The sequence below is a fragment of the Wasmannia auropunctata genome, unplaced genomic scaffold (assembly GCF_000956235.1).
Source record: "Wasmannia auropunctata unplaced genomic scaffold, wasmannia.A_1.0 LD336088.1, whole genome shotgun sequence".
Taxonomy (NCBI): domain Eukaryota; kingdom Metazoa; phylum Arthropoda; class Insecta; order Hymenoptera; family Formicidae; genus Wasmannia; species Wasmannia auropunctata.
Window position 1 is genome coordinate 1305177 of NW_012026802.1, and position 23052 is coordinate 1328228.

The 23052-nt window shown below is 36.7% G+C and overlaps 2 protein-coding genes and 1 long non-coding RNA gene across 7 annotated transcripts; 1 reads left to right on the plus strand and 2 right to left on the minus strand.

The window, feature by feature from the left end:
• Positions 1-55: 55 nt before the first annotated feature.
• LOC105448203 (double-stranded RNA-specific editase Adar) lies at positions 56-12941 on the minus strand. Of its 3 annotated transcripts, none has more exons than XM_011686650.1 (8): positions 9777-12941; positions 6316-6389; positions 4874-4937; positions 3971-4783; positions 3483-3871; positions 3043-3337; positions 2759-2949; positions 56-2646 (listed from the first exon to the last, which is right to left on the minus strand). In XM_011686650.1, exons 1-8 carry the CDS (start codon positions 10099-10101, stop codon positions 2548-2550), a joined length of 2250 nt encoding a protein of 749 aa, XP_011684952.1. In that variant the 5' UTR covers positions 10102-12941; the 3' UTR covers positions 56-2547. The 3 variants fall into 3 exon arrangements, with proteins under 3 accessions (XP_011684952.1, XP_011684954.1, XP_011684953.1); XM_011686652.1 differs by having other exon boundaries at positions 9794-9831; XM_011686651.1 differs by lacking the exon at positions 9777-12941 and adding an exon at positions 6481-6562.
• LOC105448202 lies at positions 7031-17933 on the plus strand. The gene is made up of 3 exons (XR_974203.1): positions 7031-7114; positions 7340-7550; positions 17851-17933. It is a non-coding gene; the product is annotated as an uncharacterized LOC105448202 (long non-coding RNA).
• Positions 12983-21258, minus strand: LOC105448200 (major facilitator superfamily domain-containing protein 6). 3 transcript variants are annotated; one of them, XR_974202.1, is made up of 12 exons: positions 20577-21258; positions 19006-19582; positions 18413-18751; positions 18158-18279; positions 17732-17957; positions 17391-17525; positions 16914-17183; positions 16315-16573; positions 15815-16108; positions 15549-15661; positions 15067-15269; positions 12983-14195 (listed from the first exon to the last, which is right to left on the minus strand). XR_974202.1 is itself a non-coding variant. In XM_011686648.1 (11 exons), the coding sequence occupies exons 1-11, from the start codon at positions 20981-20983 to the stop codon at positions 15159-15161; spliced, it is 2853 nt and encodes a 950-aa protein (XP_011684950.1). In that variant the 5' UTR covers positions 20984-21258; the 3' UTR covers positions 14808-15158. The 3 variants fall into 3 exon arrangements, 2 of the variants coding, with proteins under 2 accessions (XP_011684950.1, XP_011684951.1); XM_011686648.1 differs by lacking the exon at positions 12983-14195 and having other exon boundaries at positions 14808-15269; XM_011686649.1 differs by lacking the exon at positions 12983-14195 and having other exon boundaries at positions 15176-15269; positions 15596-15661.
• Positions 21259-23052: the final 1794 nt, after the last annotated feature.

Sequence of the window (23052 nt, forward strand, 5' to 3'; positions counted from 1 at the left end):
GTATAAGAGACAGCCCCCCTTCACTATTGAATAAATCTAACTATGTCGTCCTCTGTTGACGAAACGTACCCATTAGAAAACAGATAGAGAAGACAAAGAAAGATTCGTTGAGCTGTTGGTGCGCTTGGCACAAACGACTGGTATCACATATTGACTTCAACATATCCCTAACACACTTTGCCGCCGCACGCAATCTATTTTACGGAAGCAAGGAGCGAAATATGAGAGATAAGTGGAACTCGCGTTTTAGACAATTATATGAGTGAACTATTTTCTCTGAAAATGTGACGTATTCACAAGCTCAATCTAAATATGAGAATTCTGGATGTAAGTATATCAGTTCGTTGTATTAAAAAAAATTGTAAAAAAAAAATGTCGATGATCACCGTAAAGTCGATTGCGTGTGTGACATACGCTTAACTAAAGGTTTTTCTTTCTAAATACTTTCTCTAGAAAAATTACCTAACCGAAATAATATTCTACTAACCTAAGACAAATGGATATATTAAAACTAAAGATTTTGGTTTTTTTTCGTACGCAACATTAAACCATATTAAGTTCTTTATGCAAAACTGGACCGACGCGGGCAGTGTGTCACTACGGCAGAATTCCATTAGTACTGGCACAGTGAGGCAATGACCTTAGGATTCTCTCTAAATATACTATGAGTATTTATTAACATATTTATCTGAAAAACTATGTCATCATTTACGTTGCATAAGTAATTATTATCATGTTCCTATACCAACAATCATTTCATTCGTTCAACTTCTATACACGTATATTTAAATACGTATTGAAAGAGTATAATAATTAATTACTACATTGAACTGGCTGCGGACAGTACATATATGTAAAAAAAAAACAAAAAAAAAACGTAATCTTAGTAATCAGATAAAATTCTGTCGCAGCATTTCTATAAAAAAAAAAAAAAATCGTGATTTTGAATCTTGCAAAGAATATAGCACAGTGAATGGTGTAAAGCGTTGTGTATTATTAAAGCATATACTTTTTTTTATAATCGTTTTCTCTTATTAAATGCGAAAGATTAATTCTAGTCACAGTCCGCGGCGTATTCAATCATGCACCTTTTTTTTTTATAAATATACCTTGATAAAAATTTATCTGATCGATATAAATTAAGAGACTGCAACAAAACCTATTACAAAAATCCATTACAATTTTGATATTAAAATACAACGCCTTGCTATTGAATATTTTTTCGCAATATCCAAACAATAATCTTTGCGTAAACATATTGGAAGATAAAACTGCAACATATAACATATAGTTACAGCGAAAGAACTGTAACTATATGATTAAAGCTATATTTCCGTACGTACAGCAAAGATTCCATTTCCCGATTCTGAGTAAGAATAATGAATAAACAAAAAATATTATAAATCGCTGTTGTAATGGAAAGTTGCAATTAGCATAAAATTTACCCAGGAGAAATTCTGTCCCGCCTTTTCCGCTGAACTTTGCAACGATTACTTTTTACGATTAAGACCCATTTATCAGATCTGAATCCAATCACAGCCGTTGAGGATGCAAAGTGCAACTTAATTCGTTGCTACAATACCTAATGCCCTACAAAAAGATCCCAGATAGCATTTCGATGAACTCATGAGTAATGAAGTTCTGAACCTCGGATACTTCGAGATGGGAATACACAAGATCGTGATTGAAAAATTTGTCGTTAATTTGCTAGCACACTCACGCAAGGATATGTTCACTGTGTATGATACATGATGTTCGTGTCATGCGTGCGTATAAGTGCATATTAGATGCATCGTACTAAACGACAAATTATAAATTTTGTTGGAAAAAAAATTGCGTTTACCTGTAAAATTTGCGTATCTCTGACTGTAGAATGTTATCTGGGGATGTCGTAAGTATTCGTATATAAGACACTAATGCTGCCTCTTAAAACTATTTTGAATTCAAAACTATAGATTCAAAATCGTAAATCGATTAGCTTTACGTATATTATGCTAGTATATTATACAAATGAATGATAAATGGGAATAAAATAGGAATGTCCACAACATGACGAAGTTGCACAAGAAAAGGATTATTTGTACAGATTTACCAAATGTACCTTTAGCTGTTTCGTATATAGTGCAACAAAAATTAAAAAGATCTCTGATGAAATTAGACAGATGACGAGAAGCGATACGAGAGTTGCTAATATTAAGAAATTCGGCATAGATATGTGCTGAATCGACATTTTGTCAATTATTGCTATTAACAAGTCAAAATAATGCAAGTTTTGACGCGAATTTTCCTATCGACTACAACCGTACGCGATAAAATTATTAATAATTACCGATAACTCGTAATAGATTCTGAACACTGTAAATATATCGAGATCATAGGGCGCAAAAGAATACATGCGCGAGATCCTACGATTTATGCTTTACTGATACCAAATTCTGCCGTATCATGACACGCCGAACGAGCGATCTATTTTGCACTAGACATTACGCATTGTACGATTAAACTTTTGGTATTTTTTGCAATACTATTGTTACTCTGACTACTTAGTCAGATATCGATATCGAACATGTCTTGCTCAAGCGGTTTTTTCACCCAAGTTCCGAGCTGTGCTTTCACGAAAGCATCCTTCAATTGACTTTTGGCAAGCTATCCAAGAAAAAAAAGGCAAAACGTGCTATATAACGGTATATAACGAAATAAAACGAGATCAATATCTTATATGTGTATACGTATTGTTACAAAAGATGCAGTTACTCACCGAGTAATCTTGTGCTGAAGATTTTGCATCAAGGTACTGGCGACAACTATTTTCGTCAACATCGTCTATGGTCGGAAGATTATGTAAGAGATTAAAGAACCGTCTAAAGAATGCCTGTTTAGATATCCTAGAAGGTTTCCCTAGTTCATCTTTACCAGTTGTGCAACTTATGACTTCGGCTTCGCTTTGTCCTTAACAATTTAATAAAGAATATATTTACATGTAATTCGTTAAAACCCATATCTTGCATATTTCTTTCCGAAAGATCGAGAATGTGTACAAACCGATTGTCCAATTGACGCTGTAATTAGGCGCTTTTCCAGGTTGTCTGATCTCGTTAGATGTGATTAGACTCATTAACGGTTTATTAAGTCTATACGGCGGTGGTAAACCCTGAATAGTATTTTCAATGCGGCCGCATACCGCTCTGTACATATGACTCGGATTTAAGAGACTGCCGAGGACAATGCTGTGGAAGTAAATTGGCTCGATGAAGTGGCTTAAGAGCGCACCCTGCACACCAAGTACGTTCCACCGAGCTATTTTGTCCGAACACGACATTGTCAGCAGTCTTTGACCCTTTAAATTAGTCAAATATATATATATCTTTTAAATTAGATTTCAAATTAAAACATCAATAAAAAGCAGGCATTTTTTTTTTGTAAAAACGCAACGTTTTTTTGGCAACGAGTGTTTGCCTCTAGCGTAAATGTGTGATACATACCATCAGTACACCGTCCCAGGTTTGAATTGCACCGTCATTACTCTTCACAGGAATAGTCCCTTCGCCCGACTCTATCTTCGTACGTAATTGTCCTCTGGCTCGTCTGTTGGGATGCTTGTCCACGGTATCGTTCTCTTCGTGAGGGGAGAAAATTCTCGCGTCTCCGCAGGGGGCGGTATTTATATATAAGTGAAATTGGATGCCCGCCTTCAATTTGAATCCCTTTTTGGTCGGCTCGAGGATCGATTCAGCACCCTTATTTTCGATGTGCAAATCCAGTTGATTGTAAAGATATTCACAGAGACACCGTCGTGCTATCACTTCCGCGTGGCAATCATTTACAGCACCACCGCTAACGCTCAAATGCTCGCCCGAGACGCATTTCGTACCTTTTGTAAAAAAAAAAAGACATTTTAGTAGATTCTTCACAGACGATCCGAGACTTTTTTGTTTAAATATCATAGATATGAAATATATTTATGTTTTACCGGTGCTGATGCATATCAGTTCCGCGTCTTGCCCTCTCGTTATCACCACACCAGCCAGAACTTTACGTCGCGCGTGTTGCTGCTTGGTTTGCATAAGTTCGCTAAATTTCTGATTGACCATCCTGCCAATTTGATCGGCTAGCATTTGCGACAGGCCCATTTGCTCTTGCGAGGGAAGATTGAGGCGAACGGGAAAGGTCGCGTAAGCAAACGAGGAACTGTGGACATTTCGCAATTTCGCTAAGGCGGCTTTGCTCGCCGCGGCCTTCGCCACCTTCTTACTTGGGCCCGTTCCCTCAAACGTCTCGCCGTTGATGGTTACCGATATCGTGAACTTCGCATAGCTCTCGCCGCTATCGGATATACAGTTATACGTGACGCCCGGATACAGCTCGTTGATCAACGCCACGGGACCCTTATCTAAAACCCTAGTAGTCTTTGGCTCCTGCGGTAACGTTTTAAATGCATTGACAAGATGATTATCACGTTCCGTCACGTCGCTCGTAAAGTCCGGCTCGAGAGGCACAACCGGCTGGGAAGTATTGATAGCTTGGTGAACCTCAGGTGTATTTCTGAACTGTATTATGTTTCGTAGAGCAAGCTCAGCTGCCGCTTGCTTCGCGTTCTTCTTCGTACGCCCCTTCCCCTCGTACGTCTGACCGTCGACCTGTACCGCGATCGTAAATGTCGGAGCGTGTGTGGGCCCAGTCTGCCCCACTACTTTGTACGTGGCTCCAGTTTTCAGCTCGTTCAACGCGCATACTGCGTTTTTCGGTTGTGGAGTTTTATGGCGCTTTTTCGCGCTAACAATATCTAATTGAGTAACAAATTTAAGTTTATTACTTTTGCGCTAGCAAATAAATATTAAACATTAGATATAGATACGGATACATATAAACATACCTTCTACATCTGCCTCTGAAGTTCTCTTGAGAACTTGAGACTTTGGTAAATTTCCATGTCCCATCTGCAAGATAAATTTAAAAAAACAATTACAACTATTACATTACACTGAGCACAGATTTTATTTTATTTTACTTCAACTCCCTGAATATTAGCTTTTATTTATTCCTCAGCATGAGATATCGGAAACATGAAAAGAACTTGCAATTTTTGTTGTTGTTGAAGCTTGCTAGTATCATTCAATTTATTTTTCTAACATCAATTAATCTATCGCAAAACAAGCTTTTTACCATTATTAAGGAACTAAAGAAAAGAAAAACTAAAGAAAGAGAAAGAACTGTCGTTGAATATATAAATTTAGAATTCTTTTTACTAATAAGCTGATAAATGTTAATTCAAGAAACTGAAAACTTGCTTGGTGAAATGATAACACGAGATTACCACGCCGATCTGAAAGCTATTGATAATCTTTATCTGTATTATTTTATAGAAAATATTTTATGTAATATTTACATCGACTTTTGAATGCCTAGCATTCTTTCTCAATGATTTGTCAGTATTGGTTCACAATGCTTAAAAATCGGACGGAGAAGGAAAAGAAAATTAACCGACCAAAAAACATTTGGTCACAATTCTCTCTCGAATTCGATCGAGATCTCGAACTAATTTCTACCATCTTTAAACACGTGGTTTTGAGCAAATACAAGGCCTGTTTTGTTTGCATTTTTTTGCACTTAAAGTTTTCATTTTTTTTTTCTTTAATGCCCGAATATTTATCTCATTTTAAATGCAAAAATTACTGGGAATTTCATATCCGCGAACACAAACAAGCTTATATACACAATACATATCTTTTTTTTTTTTTAGTTTCAACATTTCGTGTTTTTTGTTCAATTAATAATAAATCAATAAAAAAGCATCTCAAGACATAACGTTTTCTACCTCAAGACGCTCTGTTTACACAAATTTTGATCTCAAATATTAACAGATTTGAGCAAACTTGATTTAGATTATATATAACTTCTACGTAATAATAATATTCCATTCTAATATTTAATTTTAATATTTTATTCTATATAATTTTTTTAGATTATATAATAATTCTAGAAATTGAAATGAACAATTGAAATCATCTCTCATATAAAATTGCATTAAAAAAAATGCTGTCGTACAAGCATGTTTAATCGACCATACTTTACACCAGGTTTATTAAAAAAAAAAAAGAAAGTCTGGATGAAAAAGTCTGGATGAGTTCGAAGTCTGATTAAAAAAACTCTACCTGGCCATCACAGATCCCACTATTGGCTCAATCAAATCTGTTAATAGCGAGATTTCTCTCTTACTTTTGTCGGGGCAGCGCGCAAAGGTATCTTTCTCATCTAACAGGTGAGAAGGTGGGCACGCTCCGCATTTTTTTGGGGAATTATTGAAATTCGACTCACCTGCGCCGCGTGGCCGCTCGGCGAGTTCTCCAGCAGCGTATTACCGTTAGCGGGAGTCATGGACGCGTCGCATTCTGAAAAGCGAGAAAAATAATAAAACGGGACCGTATAAACACACACCGCGAGTGCACCGCGGGGAAAATCAATAGAGCCATCTCGCCGTACTTGTCGGACTCGATTGTTGGTTGTTATTCAGCAACGCCAGCCCGTTCGACATGGTGCCGCGCTCCTACGCGCTCGAGAGGGGCGGAGGGGAGGTGGCGCGAGGGGAAAAAAATCCACGAAAATAACACACAACGCGCGCGTTCACACGTGCGACCGCGTGTCACGGTGCGACCGAAACATCCGCGTCGGCTACTCTGGCATCCCGAAAATCCGCAGCGCCATTGCCGTTTTTTTTCGCATAATCGACCTAACCTGATCCCCCAGAGAGGTGGCCCGCAGCCGAAATGTCGCACGACCGTCGAGGAGGGCCCCCGCCTCGCGAGACACACGACCCTTCGTCGTCGGAAAAGGGCACGCTTCGAGAACGTTCGCGACGAGACGGGACGCGTGACTGCGAGTACGACAGTACGAACGTGCGTTCGATTCCTTCACGCGCTCTCGGCTCTCTGCTGCGACACTCCCGCACCTACCGACGTCGGTCATATAAATGGCGTTTTTCGGGCGCTGCGAGCGGTGTCCGGACTGTCCGGTACTCCGGTGTCTCTCCGCACTGCGAGGCGCAACCGTGCAACGCGCGCAGGGCATCGCGCTGATAGCGGGGGACGAAAAAGGGCGGAGAAGGGATAAAAGAGAGGTACGAAAACCAACGAGATATCGGAGATATCTAAGAGATATTTTTTTCGAAACGATCACGCGCACGCCGCTCTTTGCAATGTTAAAAAAAAAAGAGAAGAAATCAAAAAATTGCTCGTGCTTTCGAGGTCCCGTTGGCGTTTCACTCTCGGTCGCAAGAGCAAAACGACCCTTGTGGCGATTCCCCGCGGTTCAATCACATAATACACGTATTTCTCTTTTACAGACATTTATTGGCTTTTGTTGTAAACGTTCCATGTTGGAACGATGAAAAATTTCTGCTGTACGAGACATTTCCGAAGACGTTAAAGCCAAGTCGATTTTATCCTCCGTGTATTACACGCCGCTTGTGCAACGTGCGCAAAGGGATTCTGGCGAAATCTTCGATTTGATGTATCCGTGAATGAGTTTAATTGGGGATTAAGTACACATCTCAGGTAAAAAAATATTGTTTTTTCCTCTAAACATCTGAAAACGCTAAAATCTATCTCGAAAATAAACTATAGCGAAAAATATTTACTTAAGAAGCAAAGTTAATTGTAGGGGGTTCTTTTTTTTAAATAAAAATAATTTTTAAAAACGAAAATAAGAGGAACACTCTCCGATGAGCTTTAATCTTGATATATGTCGAGGTCATGATCTTAAAACAATATTCAAAAGATTTTAGCCATTGTTCGGATACATGGACGCCAGCAATGCCCATCAGGTGGAATTGTAAATTTCAAGTCTCATAACTCAAGATGCATTTAACGAAAAAATTTCATTATAATGTTTTGGAAAGTTCTTGAAATAAAGAAATTAAAAAAATTCAATTTGACATTTACAACGTACTTTGTCGACTCCACCCAAAGTCAAACTTTTATCACCGTTATAGGCATTTTATTTAGCCCTACAACTTTGTTTTTTACATATTTTTCGCTACAGTTAATTGTTTTCAAGATATTTTACTTTTTCCGGAGTTTTAGAAGATCCCGTGTAATATTGCACTAAAAAAATCATTATACAATAATATTTACACATTATACGTCTATACACGGAAGTTTTTCTCTCTCTTAATAAAAATTATTATTATAAAATAATCCTAATTAATTAACCTTAATATACATTTATTAGGCATACCTTAATATAATAACATAATTCCCCAAAGTTAAAAATTCTAAATTCAATTGTATCACTTTACATTATACCTTCAATTTACTATAATTATTCTATTTTTTTAATGTAATATATTGCTGGAACATTCACATAAAATGACTTTTGTAAATGAAATTTGTATTGTTCGCCTCGCTTCTAGAACTAACAGTTAATCAGTTGACTTAAATCGTTTTTTTTTTTCAGTAAAAAAATTTTCCTCTTGAATCAGCTTATTTTTCTTTTTTATTTTTATTCCGCTAACCGTTTTGTCGAAACACGACGTCGTATTAAAAATTTAAGAGAGCATCGTGTGAATAATACCTATTGCAATTTTGGATCGCGTTTTTAACTATAACAAACTAGAGTCAATACGATACTGCAAGCGCCTTTTAATTTTTGCATTTCTACACGTGAAAGTTGCTCTCTTAACAAAAATTATTATAAAATAATTTTAAATTAAAAAATTTTAATATGTAACATTATAATAATTTCCCAAATTTTAAAATTCTAGATTGCTACTTTACATATATATTACTTTTATTGATCACTATTTTACTTCATATGATATTGCTACCCAGGTAAAATTGCGACAATGAGTAGTGATGAGGAACAGATAAAGGAACGTGTCTCGACCAAAAATTTCTAATATATCTTCGTTCGACACGATTCCAGAACACTAATACGTAAATTCCGGCTTTGGGCCGGTTTTTTTTGTAAGGAATTTTCCTTGAATTGAGTTATTTTTCTTTCTTCGATTTTACTAACCACCTTGCCGAAATGCGATGTCGTATTTAATAAATCAAGAGAGCATCGTGTGAATAATATTGCAATTAACAATATCTTTGTTGGCTATGTTTTTAACCGTAACAAATGAAAATAGGGTCAATACGAGATTGTGACCACAGTGCCTTTTAATTTTTGCGTTTCTACACATATTTCTTTTAAAAAAATTATTATAAAAAATAATTCTACGTTAAAGAATTTTAATATAACATAATAATCCCCCAAAAATTTATAAATTTTAGCTTGAAAAATCACTGTACATTTGTATCTTTTATTTACTTTTATTATTCTGCTTTTTTGTACTTCTTTATACTTCTTTTTATGCTTTTTAGTTCAAAAAATTTACACAAGTCGACTGAAGCTTCAATTATTTAATTTTATTCTATACACTTGTATTTAGCAAAAATCGAGAAATTTCGATATCTTTTAATTAAATTTCTGTCCGTCGATTGCTTGCATTGTTTAGCAATCAATCTCTTAGTCATCACAATATAATACACTTTGTTGATCGAGACACATTCTTTATCTTTTCACTCACTATTCAGGTAGAAGAATGTTACCTGATTATACATTCTACAAATAGTAGCATGTTACCTGAGTAGCAATATACCGTATAAAGAATAATATTAATAAACAGAAAGTAACATATGTAAAGTGGCACTTCAATCTAGAATTCTAAAATTTAGGAAGTTGTTATAATGTTATTAGGTACATATATGTTAACAAGAGATCCTTCACCCGCTTACCGTATAACTGCTCATACTTTTTCACTATAACTTCCACGTATGCGGTGTCGCGCAGACCACGTCGGACGATCTCGTTGTATCCGATAGAGAGGATGTCCGGATCGTCCGCGAAAAGTCGCTGCTTGAAACACTTGATGATAGTCCGTAGATCCAGATGATTGATCAGGAATTGTAGCTTCCGTAACAAACCCTTGCGCGGGAGGCCGCATAAATGAGCACGCCACGTGACGTTACACACGTGGTGGACGAGGGCAGAACGCGGCACGGCAATGCGCGTCACTGTGTTGACGATTTCATAGAGGTCCTCTCGTACAAGTATACTCATTTCATAAACACACGCCGAAACAGAAAAGAATTATCGCTGTAACGGAGGGCGGGCGGGGTGGGGGGAAACGAATCTCAGCACAGACTTATGTATGAACCAACGTTTTCACTCAATGATACACAACAGTGTCGCGGAACTAACGTATTTTATCTTAAATTAATTTAAAAAAATATATTGCTCGCACGATAACGATAACGGCAAATTGATACGATTCTGTATCGCCTGCTCGATGCCCGGGATATGTAAAAAAATAATTACAATTGCCGCTACTGTTACGGGCAACTGCTTTCCGATCGACACGTTGGCTTCACCGGCGCACATTCATCCACGATCTACCGACTCACCGTCGGGATTCGGGAAGGGCGACTAGGTCTCGTGCGAGCGTGAGCGAGAGATAAATGTAAACATCTATCTATGTTTATTTCTAAATAGTTCTCTCTCTTCAATAGCGACCTATACACGTACAATTTCACATCTTAGGAGTACAAGTTCACGGAGATATCCGAAGCAAAGCAGATTTACAGCTCTTCTTGCTCTTTAATGAATTTTCGATGAAGATTTCTTTTTTGAATAGAAACTTTTACAACAGAAAAGTGAACATGACCGAACGATTTGAAAATCTGGGGTATCGATATCCTAAATCGGAACTTTTCCCTAGAATGAAAGAAACACAGAAAATAAAAAATTTGTCTAACTAATTTCATTGTAAAAATTTTCACGGTTTTCCCTTAGGAAAAAAGTTACATGATCGATACATTCAGATCTTTGAATCTGATTGCACTAACATTATTTTGACCTTAAGCGAAGTTTAAAACTCTTCTCTCTCTCAAATTTTGAGATTTGATTTAGGTTTCATTCGGCGAACGTATAATTTTATCTTTATCGTTTATTAGATGTAAAAATTATAAAACAATGATAGAATGAGATACAATAGCGCTGATAGCGCGCTCTCCAAACGTAGCTTCACTAAAGTTCAAAATAACGTTGGCGCAATCGCTAAGGAAAGAATGTTCCGATTCGTATCGATAATTTGAAATATCGTTACGATCATTTAATATTCGATATTTTGCACCAATACTTTGAGTTTCAACATCTTAACTTATTTATTAAAGATCTAATATCAATTGATTCGATGCAAACCAAAGCATAATTTGACTGTCAGGTGAGTACTATTCTTACGGAAGCAGTCATAAGTCTTAAGTCGTAAGAAATTATTCAACCATAGTAATCAGTTATTCTCCTAGCTCATTCGACTATGTGATTGTTAATTTCCTATGATTTAAAATTTATGATTGGTTAAAATAATCTAAAACTCCTATTGTAGAAAAATGTAAAGTGAACATTTAGATAAAGGTTTGAAAGAACGAAAGAACGAATATTGATTACGCTGTATGTTTGCTATATTCCAATGTATCGCATTGATGCATTCAATTATATGTCTATTATGTGGACAAAACTACGGTCCGTTTGATGCTACAAATGCTTCGAAGTATTTTTTTTATTGATCAATTAGAAAAATCCTTTTTTCTGATTGGTTAATCAAATACTTCCAAGCATTTATAGTGTTAAGTGGACTGCATCTAAAATAATACTTGAATAATGTCTAAATAATATCTAAATGATACCTTTCTTACATCGCCATTTCTTCGGTTCCCATATATACAATAGTACATATGGGATAGGGACCACCCCGACCGCCTCTCTAGTGTAGGATTTCGCCATTGAAGTGCAACCATGACCATTTCTCTAGTGTAGGATTTCGTCATGTGTGTGCCAGGCCAATCAATATCTCGCCTCGCCTTTATGCGGACTGTTATTTAAATATTGCTATTTAAATTAAAGATTGGTCAGCAAAAAATTCGGAATTATACCTTCTAAATTAATTATTTCTCATCTCAAAGCGAGAAATTAATTAAAAATACAAAAATTAATTAAAGAATTAAAGGGAAGTTTAATGAAAGATATAACGGCCGACGGATGGAATAAAAATCAATTGTAAGTGCAAGTGAAACTTGTTCTTAATCATAAGCATACGATGTTTACTACACTAAGCCTACGCATGATGTTTCATGATATGTCGTTACATATGAACTTTTACGCACACTTTCTGCGTTCACCATCTTCTCGAAAATGTATCTGTCTTTTTTTTTGTTTACCGTTCCCTAAGAAAAGGGATTACAATAATACTTACAACTCATTTTTTTATACATATTTCTCTTTCTCTTACACGCACGTTACAATTCCTATATGATGACATTAAACTGATTTCGGTTAAAGTCGTGTCAGAAGAACTAGTTTAGTGCATGATTTATGTCGCCGCGGTGGCAGCATTATTTATATATCGTCGGATGTGTTGCGGGGGTAAAAATTGATACATGATACTTCGAGCCTCGAAAAATATCAAGTTTGAAGCGTATACTTAACGCACCTAAGATAGATATAAGATCTCTACGACAATCCAGTGACAATTCGAAGAAATCGCACGCAAAATTATGTTCATATCGCAACTTAATATAAGTTACCGTCTATTCCAACTGAAATCAATCCAGTCAAAAGTCTAATCGGGGAGAATGTCTAAGATATAACTAACATGATTCAACTATATCAACAACGTAACGTATGTTAAACATATGAAATAATCAATATGCCATGAAAGATCACTTTAACACGCATATATGAGCTAGCAACCCCATAGGTAAAACATCCCCACAAGAAGTGTATGTAGGAGCAGATTAACAGTTCGATTCTATTTTCGTGGTATGAATCTAATTATAGCGTAACGTCCCTGCTAACATACACGATACATAGGTATACACAATCGAATATTCACCGTACATTACATTTTATATATACATATATATATATATTTTTTACTACTTAATTTTTTCATTTTCTTTTTTCAACAATATTATACAATGTTGTCACAACATATACCTTATACATACAATAAAAGTATTTAATAGATAGAGTTCATTTAATAATAGATTCTAAGAAGTTAATGCGGATAGTCTCGTAACGTGGATTGTAAATAACGATCAACAATCTGTTAGAAAACAGAAAACAAGTGTGAATAGTAGAGTCTATACCTAAGAGCGTGTAGAATATTTACAGGTGACGCAAGAGTTGTCTCTTCAATTAATTTAGCTTCATACGCGTACATTTTCTTTTAAATTATGCCACCGATGAGAGAGCAATGAATCTATTACGATACTCGTATTTGTCGTATCAAACCTTGCAGGCCTCTCAGGTTTTTGTATATATATATATATATTAATTTTCTATTTAGTTTCTGCCGATTTTTAGATGCGTTTCGTCTAGATGAGATCTCACGATTCGTTAAAATCTTGTATGTTACATTTTCTTAACGATTATCATTTTAAGTGCATTTGACTGACTCTTTCAAACGTGAGTGCGCTATAGATATTTTGCTTTAGTGCAAACACCAATTGCTACTTGAATATTTTTCTATGAAACGTAATCGGTATTTATAAATCTATAACATACATCTATAACAACGTAAAACAATTATATAATAATATTACAATATAATATAAATGTATATAATGCTTTATAAAGATATTTTAACTTGCTTTTGTTATACAAACGTTATTAATACAACTCTAAAAACGAAAACTATCATTCAATCCTAATAGAATTTTGAGGACTCAAACGTGATAAATCTAAGGAAAATTAATAACGCGTTAAAAACTTCTATTCATGACACTTCTGATGCATATATATTCTTACCATTATATTCTGGATATTTTGAGAAATAAATATTCGCGCGAACAATAGAAAGTTGCCTCTTGTGGACACTTTCTTAAGCGTGGTCTTACTAATCAAACAACGTTTGTTCGAATAAATTCGACATTGTTCGAAATTGGGTTACTTTTTCCTTCTTGATTCGTACATACGGGAAGGCGAAAAGAAGAACCGTCGGGCAAAAATAGAAGTAACATGTCGCATCACAGGGCATCAGGAAACTTTCGATAGGCACTTTCGATTAATTGGATTTAGTCTTACCACTAATTCCCTGATACCCTAGACTCTCGTGAATATCCGTTTACCGAGGCAGAAGGAAGCAGCAGACATAACTAAAAAAAGAAAGACGAGCAAGTCAAGGGGTGACGGGGGCAAGACCGTTGTACGATTTCGTAGATCAAACCAAATGGGGGAACATCAGACGCGTTTAGTTTCACTTTTTCTTCCGCTCGTCCGCAGATATTTTATCACATCTCGTATATCTCGATACGGCGTAAAGGCGACCATATACGCACGTCCATATGCACACGCACGCACGTATGCGTATCATGTCTCCACGCGCAACGCACGCACATGTAGGAAACCGCGTCAATCCAGCTGAACGATACATTTTTTTTGTCAGATTCGAATCAGATTCAATCTTTTCGCAGCTAACAATCCCCACGTAGCATAAAATATTTTTTGTGAATCATTTTTTGAAATATTTCGTAAACATTTGCAAAACATTATAAATTATTACATTAAAATATTTCACAAGAATATTCTAGAAATATTGTGCCAATATCGTAAGAAATATTTCTGTTGAAACATTTCAAAAAATATTTCGAAAACTCTGATTTCCTAGACATATTTATATTTCAGAAATATTTCATGAAATATTTTCAAATATTTCAAATCTTGCATGAAATATTTTGGAAATATTTTTGAAATATTTTATGCTGTGTGGGTCTCAACGACTGTTTAAATTACAAAAGAGCATTATTCATATATCTGATCGTTAAAATATTAAAAATCTTATAATGAATGATCGTTCACGGTGTACCGATTACGAAAAAGTCGACTCTAACAATAAGTTAAAGACTTTAAATAGAATTATTCGAGCTGTAATTCATTAATCAATAATCTTATATGTATATATGTACTTTGCACGTGGATTCTCCTATGCACGCATACGCACCTATCCGTATGGATATTTATATTTACGTTTATTATTTGTTCAGTAATGTCTTCCCGTTCACATTTCAGTGTGTCGTAGTCGTGGGGAACAACCCGCGGCATCGCGAGAGATCGAGTCGTTACCAGTCGTAGTCGTGTTGATGAAAGGGATTGGTGCATGGTTGTTGGGCGTGTAGTTGGATAGTTGGTTTTACGACATCGAATTCCCTACCCACCACTTCACTGTAGATCTATCAAACAGGAAAGTTACATGTCATCAGTTTTCTCTGTGTAATCGCATACCGTTTGGAATTATATTAATTTTTATTCTCATGGCAAAGTATAGATAGGATTTCTTGTTCAGCGAGTGTGTATAGCCTCTCATAGAAGAAGCGGGCAAATAAAGCCGACAGCGTCTTCCTCCGTTTTTAATTGTTTCTTTTAGTTGTTTGTCTGTTTGTTTTTTTTTTATCGACAGAATTGCGTCCTCTCTTTGCCGGACGTTTTAATGAGAATAGTTTTTACTGAACCTGGAAGCTCCTACGAATATACTCGTCCTCTCCTTTGCCAGTCATACCGTAATTATATCCACCTTCGCCGCCACCTCCGCCGTTTAAGAATGGATTCGTTGGGTTGCCAGGGCCTGCGAATCGGTAAAAAATTAGAAGAATTTTAGACGACCAGACAAGTTTAGAAAGTCAGATTCAAAGTAACCAACAGTCTATAGAGATTGTAAAATATCACTCGTCTCGCTCACAGAGACAACTTCTACTTTCCTAGTGGAATAGTTCCTCACCTCCGTTAGCACCGGGTACCGCGAGATTTCCACCAGCGGTCTGATAAGTCGCCCCGTAGCCAGCATCTTGATTAGCAAGTTCGTGCAAGCGCGTGGAACTCAGGGCACGCGGTATCGCGTTGCTCGGTACACCATGCGGCGCCAAGTGGGTAGCCTCGGCCACTTGATGCGGATCTTCCGTTTGTGGCAGCTCGGATACGAAGCCGGTATCCTTTCTGTAGAAATTAATGAACACGAAGACCGCTAGGACGATGATGCAGATGAGACCGTACGCTCGGAAAGTCGTAGTCGTACCTGCACATCGAAACATCGACACTCGATAAACGATGATTGTCACAAAAAAATTAGTACGATATTATTGCGTAATAAAAATTGAACAGAAGTTTAAATAATTTTTATAATACGTGAAAAATATTATGTAAGCCTGAAGTCGTTTGAAGTATCAAGTCAATCGTCTGTGTATTATCTTATCTCGAGATACTGAATATTGAAAGCTTTACCGTAAGCTGCGACGAACATGCCACCGATTACCGCACCGCAACCTCTTCCAAGCCCGTGATGAAGTCCCTGAAGAACGCCCTGCGCGCTCGAACGCAGCTGCGGCGGTGTATTATGAGCGATGTAACTGCAGCATGCCGCCCATACTGCCGCGTGCGTGATACCCTGAATGAACTCGAAGGGTAATACCCACCACGGATTTTTCAGCCAAGATATGTATAGAAATCGGAGTACATTTCCACCTAGACCCATACACAATACCTGAAATACGCATTATAATTACGAACATGAAAAATAGCACGATCAGTAAATTTTTTTCTAGTCTTTTGTTGTATAAAAGTATTACATTGAGTGAAAATTCATAGGTAAGTTAGATAGGTATAAAACTATATCGGGTACTAATACAGTTTTGTGATTAAAATCGCGCAATCGCTCTTGAAAAGATTTTTCTAACTTTAAAAGTATTAAATTTGTTAAAGAAATTAGAGACATAAAGAGTCGTGCTTCTAACATGTAATTTTATAATCGAAATTTAATTAGTTATAGTTTCCACATAGCTTGATAATAAATTGAAAGTGATTAATCTCACAAATTTGTTTACCTTAACGTGCCCGATCTGTCGAATAAGTTTGAAACTGAAGAAATACGCGAAGATCTCGGAAATATGATTGATCACAGACGCAACGCCGAAGAGAGTCGGCGAACCACCGTAATCCTGAAGGTGCCAGAACAGGAAAGTGAAAATCAATCCGATGCCGAATCCCATGAACCACGCGACGAAAAGGAACGACGCGCATTTTAAATCCTTGAACTGCTTCAATACCGTCACCCACTCCGGTATTTCCTTCATCGTTTGAGCGAACATCTTGGTCTAAGATCAGAAAGTCATTAGAGCGTGAGAGATGTTACGTGTGATGTTGATAATTCATAAGATTACTTCATATAATAACACGCGATCGATAAGTAAGCTGGAAAAGCGCGTGCATGTTTTCACCTTTCCGTTTCACTTGGTTAATTAATAAATACTACGTGAACGTAATGCTCTCTATTTATACACATCTTGATAAAAAATAGATACCTTCCCTTCGGGAGGCGGAGGCTTAGGATCTACAGCGGCGGAAGAATCCTGAAGCCCAGGCAGATTAAGTTGCTGGGATAACTGACTTTGAAGTTGCTCTTCTCGCGTTGGCTCAGCCGGAGGTTTTACTACTTCCTGTATATGAAACATAATTAATAAAAGTTTAATAAATCCCGTAGGCAGTTGATTTAAAATTTATTTTTCTAATTAAAAAGGAAGAACAAAAAGAAAGTTTATCAGGCGAGAAATACGTATTTACGAAAAAGTCGTTTCAACCCTATTGATTTTCATACAGTTTTTAAGCAGTGGTATTTTATATACAGATATTGAAATAAACTCACCGGCTCAGCGGGAGCAACGTCATATTTAAAATTAATTTGCGTTGCTGTTATCAACGCGGCACCCATTAAAACGCTGAATATCGCAAAACAAATCGTGTAATTTTTCTCTCTCTCGTCAGGTTTACAGGGGTGATCTGGGAACGCGGTGCTATGATCGAGAGCGATTCCAACGAAGAACATGGCCAAGCCCCATCCAAGACTTCCAAACATACGTTGATGACCATATCTGATAGTTAAAATTTATTAACTTTACGATTATCAAATGCAATGTCTTAAAGCTGGAAAATCGGATACATTTATTTGAAATAATTAATTAACTTTATGAGTAATTAACGTAAATATTAGCCTCTCGAAAGTGTTTTAGTATAAAAAAAAACAAAATTGCCTCATTATTCAACGACATACTGATTAATCTGATTATATTACCTGTCGGCGTCTTCACCGAGTAAAGTAATAACAGCTGAATCGGCTAACGTAATCGCGGGCGCCGAGAAAAATTCGCCGACTACTACCAACAACAGCAGAAGGAAGAATGTTTTTTGAATATCCTAAAATCACGTAATCAAAAACTTTAATCAGCATTGTTAAATTATTATTCTTCTGTCTGCAGATCTTTACAGATACAAATTATATTATTCTCAAGGACTGCGTAATAAAATCAGAGTCAGACTTGCGACTTACCGGTAATCTGTAGACTATGGAACTGAAAAGCGGCTTCACCCATTCCTTATTATCCTTTTGGTTATAATTCGCGGCGTATGTAACCGATAGAGGAGACAGCTGAGGTCCAATCGGTCCGTGAAGCATTCTTATGCTCCTTCGACTCCTCATCAACGGCATATCCATATTTCTTTCGCTTTCTTCCTCATTGTCATCGGCTTTGATCAGGTCATCCTCGTCCAAGAACGTTTGCTTCTCCACGTCTCGTTTTACCATTATCTTCTCTGGTGGCGGCTTCACCCGCGTTTTCGTGTGAACGTAAGCCTTCTTCGGGACTGTTCTGTCAGCCGTCGGTTCATTCTACAAAAAACGAACGCATTTTATTAATGTGCATGTAATCATGTAACTTTATAATTATTATATAATATCAAAGAACACACGCTAGGAATATTTAAATTACAATAACTTTTTTTTAAAGCAGAACGCGCAGTATTTTATGGAAAAATTTAAAAACTAGTGATATATATATATATATATATATATATATATATACGCGCATAGTTCTGTTACACGTAAATTTTATTGTCATGCATAAAACAAAAAACAGTAAGTACATTCATGAAGCGTTTGTACTCCAATACATCGGCTGGACGATTTTTCGTTTGCAACGCTTCCAAGTCGATTCCACTCGCATCGACATTTCCTTCAGGTAGTGACTTGTGCCTGAGATCTCCGATATCGTCGTTATCTGTGACGGACGTTTGTCTTCTGACTCTGTTATTTCTCAAATCGTACATAATAGAACCGCCGTTATCGAAATCTCTAACACCGTTTCTCTCAACATCGTAAGATGTTCCGAATGCTGCACTAAATTCCTTCGGGTTCGATTTCTTCATATAATCATATATCTCGTTATCGTCCGTACTTCGTCGTAATCTCTCGAAGACGACGTTGGATGCGACCTCCAGGTACTCCTCTTTATTCTCTGGAGGGTAATACAATTCTTCCAGGTCGGTCGATCTTTTTACAATTCTTTGTTCCCTGTTGGATGCCTCCAGATAGTAGATCGGAGGAGTATCGTTTCGCTTGACTATGCAAGAGGTGGGTGGAGGCTGAACGAAGCCCAATGGCAGAGTGAAAATGATCCAGCAAGAAAGGGATGCCAATAAGAGAAGTTTGCCTTTTTGCCATCTACGGACAAAATAAAAAGAAATGTAAAAATCTTCTCTTTTGAATTTGAATGTGAATATTCTCAGAAAGGCAGATAGGAAGAGAACGCTCGTTGCTGGTCAATTCGCTTGTTGCTTACAGTTTCAGTTTTTTTTCGCGTGTCCCTGGCCTTATTACATTCTGGATAGCCGAGTGATAAGAGCACTTGCTCGGCGAGCAAAAACTCTCACGGAAAGATTTGATAAATTGTTTTGTTTACAATTAGAAGACCTAGATTTTACAAATATTGTTTCCAGACCCCCCTGTGTTGTTTTTCTAAATAATCGAGGCTTTGCTCTGTATTTCTTAATTTGTGTGAAATGATTATAAAAATTCTTTTCAATTTTTAACAGGTGTCATTGGCTTTATTAAAAATGTCGATGATACTATTAAAATTATATATTTTATATCGCTGGAAAGATAACAGCTATCATTTAAACAAAATTTCTTTATCTCGCGTGAGATAATAAAAATAAAAAAATTTTTTAAGTGAGATTGTAAAAAAGAGAGAGAGAAATTATACGTTTTAGAACGTTAAATGTTCTGAATTATACAGAAATATTATTAGTATAAATTTTTTTTAGGTAAATCTGTTATTTTATAATTATTTTAATAGATTTTATAATAAAATAGGTTCCATTACGTAATAAAAAAATACATGAGATTAATATATACGCAACTTTTGCGTATCGATCGAATCACTCTCGACCAAAGATCACGCGTGACAAACATTAATTGCAGATTTCAAATATTAAAAAAATTAATGACCTCAAATTGATAAGAGAGCTTTCTTGGTTAGCATTTATTTTTAATCTAAATAATATCACACAAAATGATTATCCCCTATACTACTACCCTATACTACTATCTTTTCTATGAGGTATACCATGTAGTGCTATAGTCCAGTGACTATGCAACTTTTTGATGCGTTAAGCTAATGCACACATACTTCGTTCGGAAAGGAGCATGGTCTCACCTGTCGGCCAAGGAGCCCCAGAAAGGGGCGCTCATAAACTCGATGAACGGCCTGAGACCGATGAGGAGGCCGCATTGACCCGCGTTCATGCCCATCTGCTTGAAATACACCCCCATGAGCGGGAACAGGGAGCCGAAGGCCGAGTAGAAGAAAAAGTAGAAGGTCTTCACGGTGAGGAGCTCCTGGTCGACGGCGCCGAACAGATACTCCAGGATGTCGCTCTTACCGCGAATCTTGTGCGTGGCCTCCTTCGGCTGGGGGTACATGGTGGGATCGACCTCACCCTCGGCCTGCGGGTCCACCTTCGGCCTGGCGGTGCCCCCCGGCATCTGGGGGAGAACTCTGCCCGACGGCTGGGCGTCGTTCGACACACCATAGTCGTAATCCTCGTGTCCATAGTTCTGCATGATTTCGAGCTCGCTCTCGCTCGGGGGAACACGGAAATGCTCACCCGTCGAAGCGTATTTTCAAGGTAAATAATTGCCCGGACCACCGTCGCCACCGGATGGAGCCGCCGCGAGCCGTCGTTTACATTCGCGCACCGGACAGAACGCGCCGCGCGATCCGTTCACCGTCGAGCAGCCGTTCCACTCGTTTCGTTCGCACCTCCGCGGATTGGACTCTCCGATTATATCGACTGTCAAACCGGTGCACGGCTCTTCCTTCGCGGTCGAATCGATGTCGGGGGCTGTATGGGGCAGCTTTGCTTGCAAAATCAATAAACATGCTACTGCGCCGGCGTAACTTTTACCCTCTTACTACCCCTGCCGACGCGATATTGTCTCAATGCCATATATCGACGTTCCCTAGTCTCTTTCGGCAGATACTATTTTTGCTTTTCTTCCCGTTTCATTGTTCCGCAATCTGTCGTCGTTCCTTTCTGTCTCCCTTCGACGAGCAGGAGAACAGACGCCACCAAATTTTATCCGATTGAATTCTCGATCGTTATACACAAATCGAACTTCAGACAAAATGAAACGCACTTAAATTTTAAAGATCAATCCGAGCTAATTTGTACATGGTGGAAATATTGAGAAAAATCATCATTATTATTGCAATTCTCAGATATACGTTAACGTCGCAGTTAAGTGGAAATTAAACTTCTATTTAATCAAGACTACGTGAAATACTAGAAATGTGCTAACAAATCATGTTTCTTATCAATTTGTTTTCCTAAAGTGAAATCCGTCAAAAATCTTTCTTTATTATCTACTAGTAACTCGAAAATTATTAATACTGTTGCTAAAGAAAAATTGACTTCAAATTCGTCAAAGAATCTGTTATTAAAATTAGCGCAATCATCTTACAATCTTCTCGAACTATAAAAATATAATACTAAAATAAATGTGTGTGATTGTGATGAATGTGTGATTAAAACTAAAAAAAACACATATTTATTAGAATAAATAAATAAGAGTTTGCTTTATTGCATCGTCATAATATTTTATAAATATGCATATTTTGAGATTAAATAATTAATAATTTTTTTTATGTACAGTTTGCCGTATATAACGAATAGCTTTCATATATGTTGGCATGCGGCTTCCTCGTAGCTTCTAAATAGCTTTGGGTATCAGGTCCATATGTGACTGTGCGGGACACGCCGATGAAGCCGCGGTTGACGATCTCGCAGGCTTAGGTGGTCCTTGGAACATGCAGGTTTTGGCTGTCTTCAAAAGACGACCATTATTCGCAGTTCGCCAATAAACCGTACGAACCGCCTGCTTTCCAGCGACGTAGCTAACAGCACCACCAACCAGCATCTGCGAATAAATCGTTCTTTTGAGATACATTTCTTAATACAAAGAGCGGTGTGTGCTTATACGTATAATAAGAACTAACAAATAAAGAACAAACGTTTGCAGAAGAGAAAATGCGTATAATGATATAAATGATTCTTTGTTGCAAAATTTTCTGTAGTACACTTTAAAGTGAGTGTGAAATGAGAATAGCGATGGATTCAGAATAAGAAATATTGAATCTATTGCAAATATATAATGAAATTATTCCAGAATATTTATTAAATATTTTTTTCTTCTAATATTGCATATTTGCACATACATAGTTATTATATAATTTTTAATTTTATGCACAAACAGATAATTTTATTTTTCTAAACTAAAGGATTTTTAATAGTATTGGAATAGTATTTCACATATTTCAGTCTTGAATGTTGAAAAATATATTTTTTTTTATGATTTTACTTTTGTTATTAATTAATTTCTATTTTATACATAGACATTGATAATCTACTTTTAAAAATTTTGAATGTTTTAGATATTCAAATAGGATACAACCGGGTAATTTGAATAGTGAGGTAACTTGGATAACAGTAATTATTTGCAAGAATTTCGGAAAAATAAGAAATTTTAAGATACAATTTATTAGATCAGACGTTGATCTAATGAAATGTATCTTAAAATTTCTTATTTTTCTGAAATTCTTGCAAATACTTAAGATCGGAAGAGCACACGTC

Bases quoted from the DNA above. Each gene is read 5' to 3' on its own strand.
- LOC105448203 (XM_011686650.1), bottom strand. From the start codon at position 10,101: ATGAGTATACTTGTACGAGAGGACCTCTATGAAATCGTCAACACAGTG. The intron at 4,938-6,315 runs GTGAGTCGAATT...TTTATCTTGCAG, and splicing joins CGAGCGGCCACGCGGCGCAG to ATGGGACATGGAAATTTACC. The intron at 4,784-4,873 runs GTATGTTTATAT...TTACTCAATTAG, and splicing joins TTCAGAGGCAGATGTAGAAG to ATATTGTTAGCGCGAAAAAG.
- LOC105448200 (XM_011686648.1), bottom strand. From the start codon at position 20,983: ATGCAGAACTATGGACACGAGGATTACGACTATGGTGTGTCGAACGAC. The intron at 18,752-19,005 runs GTACTTACTGTT...CGTTTTTTGTAG, and splicing joins AGTACAAACGCTTCATGAAT to AATGAACCGACGGCTGACAG. The intron at 16,574-16,913 runs GTAAACAAATTT...TGCGTATTTCAG, and splicing joins GACAGATCGGGCACGTTAAG to GTATTGTGTATGGGTCTAGG.